The sequence below is a fragment of the Tupaia chinensis genome, unplaced genomic scaffold (assembly GCF_000334495.1).
Source record: "Tupaia chinensis unplaced genomic scaffold, TupChi_1.0 Scaffold000624_1, whole genome shotgun sequence".
NCBI lineage: Eukaryota > Metazoa > Chordata > Mammalia > Scandentia > Tupaiidae > Tupaia > Tupaia belangeri.
In genome coordinates, this window is record NW_006160144.1 from 1,201,363 (window position 1) to 1,206,342 (window position 4,980).

General features: G+C 53.8%; 1 protein-coding gene across 1 annotated transcript in view; it reads right to left on the minus strand.

Moving 5' to 3' along the window:
• The window catches only part of MAPT (microtubule associated protein tau), a 60,879-nt gene that overhangs the window by 37,924 nt on the left and 17,975 nt on the right, over positions 1–4,980 (minus strand). The window contains exons 5-8 of the mRNA XM_027775990.1: positions 4,294–4,417; positions 3,939–4,014; positions 2,736–2,796; positions 1,161–2,006 (exon numbers count right to left, since the gene is read on the minus strand). Of these exons, the coding sequence (XP_027631791.1) occupies positions 1,161–2,006; positions 2,736–2,796; positions 3,939–4,014; positions 4,294–4,417 (1,107 nt within the window). The remainder of the gene's footprint in view (positions 1–1,160; positions 2,007–2,735; positions 2,797–3,938; positions 4,015–4,293; positions 4,418–4,980) is intronic.

The following is a 4,980-nucleotide window of genomic DNA, read 5'->3' on the forward strand; positions in this document are numbered from 1 at the left end:
ACCAGCATTTCCCAAAGTGGGACAGGATGGAGCAAGCCCTCTTTCATGAGATATTAGCAGGTGGGATCAAATAAATTTGGGAAGTCAACAATATGTGTACTCAGAATGTGTGTCAGTAAGTCAAAGCCTCTGACAAGTCCCACAACAACGTTAAAAGCTGTTTCACTTTGGGCCACCAAACACTTTTTTTCACACCCCTTGGACACACCCTCTTATATCCAGTGGCTCCGTATGCAATAAAACATCATTTCAGTTTCAATAAAACATCACCTCACGTAGTAAACTGTCAAGTGACTGTCAATAACTATCATGTTGATTGTTCTTATGGTTTCACAATTTGAAATAGAAGATAGAAGTCGTTTCTGTCTTACATTTTAAACACAGGTTCCTTTATCTACAACATTTAGGATCAGGAAGATTCTGTTTCTGTCCACTGTCTCTTCTTGCCACAGGAAGGGGGTGTTGGAACAGGGTCCTGGGGTGCTGGGTAATAGAGTTCTGCTCTTGGCCATTTCCCCATGCTGGGGTGTCACCTGCCACACTAGATGTGGTCTCCTTTGAGGAGAGCAGCAGAAGACCCAGCCCATGCCCTCTGCATCTCTGTTAAGAGGACACACTCCAGCACCTTCTGGAAGGTACTGTGGGGTATGGGAAGACCTGCTTTTCAGAGCAGACCTACCTGGGCTCCAAATCTGCCTCTGTCACTACTCAGGGACCTTCAGCAAGTTACTTTACCATTCTGAACCCCAGTTTCTCCCCCCATGGGGGAATAATGATACCTACTTAGCAGGACTGGGAAGGTTCTGGATGGTGAGCTTAAGGCGGTAGTAAGCTCTTAAAAGCAGGGCCATCTGGTCTCTGTGGAGTGGCCACCAACCTCGTGTGGGTAAATTGAGTGACCAGAGAATCCAACAGGGCAGAAAGCACTGTGGGGGTGTCGGTGACATGCAAAGTAGCCGGAAAGCGTGAAGGGGCACGTGCTACCAGCGCCCAAGGCGAGGGGCAGAGGAGCTGAGGCGGTGGGAGCAGGGCAGCCGGTGGGTTTAGTGGCTGTCCTCGAACCTCGGAAGCGGCAGGCGTGAAGGAAGCTTGGTGGCAGGCCGGCAGCCTGGGCTGCGCAGGAGGTCGCCAGGGGAGGAGCGAGGGGTTGGGACACAGACCTTTGAGTTGAGGGACCCGGCTGACGGACCTCCCTGGCAGACCAGACACAGGCCGCTTTTCAGATGCTTCTGGAAGGTCAACCTGTTTTGTGTCCTCTCCCATGGAGGAACCCTGAGCCCCCGGGAGTTTGACCCCTTCCAAATCCGACTCAGAAGGTGCGGGTTCCTTCGGCACGTGGGGTCGGATCTCCACGTGGAACGTGAACCCAGGAGGAGCCTCGGACCCCTCCGCTGCCGCCGCCGCCAGCCCCGCGCTGGGCTCCGAGGCCTGGGTCTCTGCAGGAACTTTGGGGAGGAAATCGACAGGGAGGGGCATGGCAGCCTCTGAAGGGGAACCCCGGAGGCCAGCGGCTTCTCTGGAGGTTGCCTGTGGGGATGGACCACCCCGGGCTGGGGAGACCTGGGAGGGAGGGGAGTCTTGGGGTGAGGACTCATCGACATCGCGGTCTTCGTCAACTTCCACCTCGGCTCGGGGCCTCTCTTTGCTCCATTCCCCCTTCGGAGGCGGCCCCTCCTGGAGCAGGTCTCCTGAAAGCTGGCGCTTTAGCAAGGCTGTGGCACGCTGGCTTCCCTCTGTGTCCTCAGGTCCTGTCCCCGGAGGCTGGCAAGTGGCTTCTGTCGGGCCTTTGGGCAGGATGGGAGCCCCAGGAGAGTCGGGCAGGTGCTGGGGGCTTAGACCCAGGGCGCTGGCAGCCTCGCCTCCACCGCGCCCTGGCTCCCCCAGGAGGCTTTCCTGGACAACCTGGTCACTCTGAGCCTCCGTGTGGAGAGGTCCGGGGGAGGCGGGCTTCAGAAATGAGGGGCCCTCCTTATCCCCACCTTTTGGTTCCCACTGCTGGGGGGCTCCTGAGCGCAGATGGGATGATGCAGAGGAAGGCGAGCCACAGGGTCAGGCTCTTTCTGCCCCAGAGATGGCTCCGGGACCCCAGGAGCTCCTCTGCCATCTCCAGGCTGGACTTGGAAGCTGCCGGCGGGGACCCTCCCTGGCACCTCCCTGTGCTGGCCCAGAACGTCCAGCTCCCATGAGTTTGGAGAGGCAGCAGTGGTAAGAGGTGAGCAAAGGCGTGTTAATTGGTTAGGGGAGGGAACGTCCCTCCGTCCATGAGAGAAGGGCATTTAAAGGGCACCACATGCCCACCCAGCAAAAGTGGGCATGAATTCCAGCTGGCTGTGCTGCTTTTGTCTGTCTGGGATGAAACCTCTCTGTCTGGCTGTCAGCAACTCCCTGAGTGACCCTAGATGAGCCCTCCCTTCTCTGGGCCTCGTTTTCTTATCCATAAACAGGGTGCTTGGGCCCGGTGTCGGCTAGCGTGTGCATTGTTCCTCTGCCTAGGCGTGTTAGCGCGTCCACCAGGGCTACAGGCACGTCCCTCTTTCTAGGGACTTCGAGTCCCTTGAAGAGTCAGGTCTCTCAGTGGACCCTGACAAGGACCCCCTTGCCCTTCCCACTCTCTCACCACTTCCCCTTTTGGCAAATGAAACCAGAGAATCACCATAGACCAACCTGCCTCAAGCCTGGGTTCTGATTTGGAAAATCCAAAATTTATGATCATCAAGGATTGCGTCTTTGCTGACCTGCCACAAGATTCTTATCAACAGAAGCACATTCGGATTTGTCCAGGCCTCGATCATAGGCCTGCCGGGGGAGTTGAGGCCGACCCCCGTGCAGTGAAGACACAGACAGCCCTTGTGGATCACTGCTTTAACCTACACAGCAGCCCAGCTCCAGGTGCACTGGTGTGACGTTCGTGTGACACCTGGCTGTGTGTCGGGCTGGAAGTGACGCGCTGTAGTTCTCCTAATAAGCACCTTTATTTTTCTAGCCCCCTCTCTAAATGTCCTACTTAGTCCCGACAGAACAACTCACACGACTCTCCAGCTGTCCTCTGCACAAAACTTGGAGTCCCGAAGGATGAGGGATTGAAGAAGAAGAGCTGGATGAGGAAAGGAAGCTGGGAGAATGCGTGTGTCCACACACGTGTGCAGTTGTGGGCATACACACGGACATGTGGGCCTGTTCCTCTCTCCCCAGCCCAGTCGGAATTGGTGCTCTCTACTGAGGGCCCAGGAACAGTTCACACTCACCCTTACTCTAATGCCAGGCCATGTTTGTGACCTCATTCATTTCATGTTCCTGGAATTATGCAGAGCCCACCACACAGACGGTCAGTGGATAGATCCTGTGTAGATTGACTGGGGTTGGGAGGAGGTGCTGATTTTCTGCCTCTCCCAGGGCCCAGGGTCAACCACAACACAAGGCCAGAGATGCTGGAGGCAATCACCCATTGAGATGGCCAGAGCTGGCCGCCAGGACTTCTTGCCAACCAACCGGCTCAACATACCAGAGGCCAGGGCACTTGCTGGTCCCCAGGCCATCCTGAGAGAGGTCATGTCTCCACTGCTTTCTGAAAAATGCCTTTCTCCAATACTTTCCGAATAACTGCTCTTGACTGAGATGTTACTGTGCTCTGATGTATTACAAGACTTTAAAAGACCCCAGAAAGTCAAGGCCCCAAACATAAATAGTACACATACCTTGAAAAGTCATCAATATAAAATTGCACTCTGTGTGTGTGTGTGTGTGTGTTTATTGACCAATGGGGAACCAACACAATGCAATTAACTCCTGGAGGGAGGAGCCCAGTCAAAGAATATTCTGTTCGGTTCCCAAGGTGCTAGGAAGTGCTCAGTGAATAGTAAACACAGCAGTCACCAGGGGTGGGGGAGTCCGAGGTAAACCACTGAATGGGCACACACAAGCACGCAGATGAACTGCACCCACGAGTCCGAGGCAAACACAGTGGGCCACATGAGTCGCCCCCCACGCTTCCCAACAGGCCTGATCTCCACGACTCTTAAAGAAGGAAAGTGTGAGTGGAGGTGGCTAAGCCTTCCTGCCTCTCCCTCCCAGCATACTGCGGCTCTGTCCTACCTATCTTAGTGCTCTATGGTTACAGGCTGCCGCCAGGGGTTCTTCTGCAGTCGGAAAGAGCAAGAGAAGGATCTCACCGGGCTTTGGTGTACGTGGCTCTTCCTAAATCCAGAGATCTCTGCACAGCACGGAAGGCAGGCCCCTGCTCCTGTTTGCTCCTGTCTTTGCGTGTCACGCACGTTCAGTGCGTCCAGGTCTCACAGGGTTCGCTGCATGGAACTGGGCTTGGCAGTTTGGACCAGCAGTCCCAACCCAGGCAGCAAGTACTGGCCTTGGTAGTAGAGGTAGAAACCTCCATGTATTTGTGGCTCCGTGCCCTTGCCCACTGCAGATATTACCAGGCATTCACCTTTATATCGGTACGATTCCAGGCCACTATTGAAATTTTTAAAAATTCAGTGAGCACAAAAGTAAAGTTTCCAGAAAAGATAGTGACTTTATCTATTCATTTGGAGCATGTAGATATCACCTGCACTAAAAACCTGCAGAAAAAAAACTCATTCCAATTTTTTAATTAATTGCCAAAGGGTGTGTGCACTTGCTAGGGTGAGGCAGAAAGCACCCCTCAATGGGGTGTGGTCTCGCTGCAATCCTTTCTCCATTTCTCCATCCTGTTGGGATTTGGGGCACGCATACATGTGCACCCAGCATGTTTTTGAAGCTGCCAGTGCCAGACTTCGAACTGTGGTCAGCTGTGAGGAATCTGGCTCCTTTAACCACTAGGCTATAGGGCTGGCTCAGTATTCACCTTTTTATGGAAATAAATGGCCATTTCTAGAGGTTATGCTTTATAAAAGCTGAAAGACATGGCCTAAAAGAAATAGGAGCCAAAATTCTAGTTTGTTCACACACAGATTGAGGTCTCCTCTTGAACTGGTTAGCCCTTCC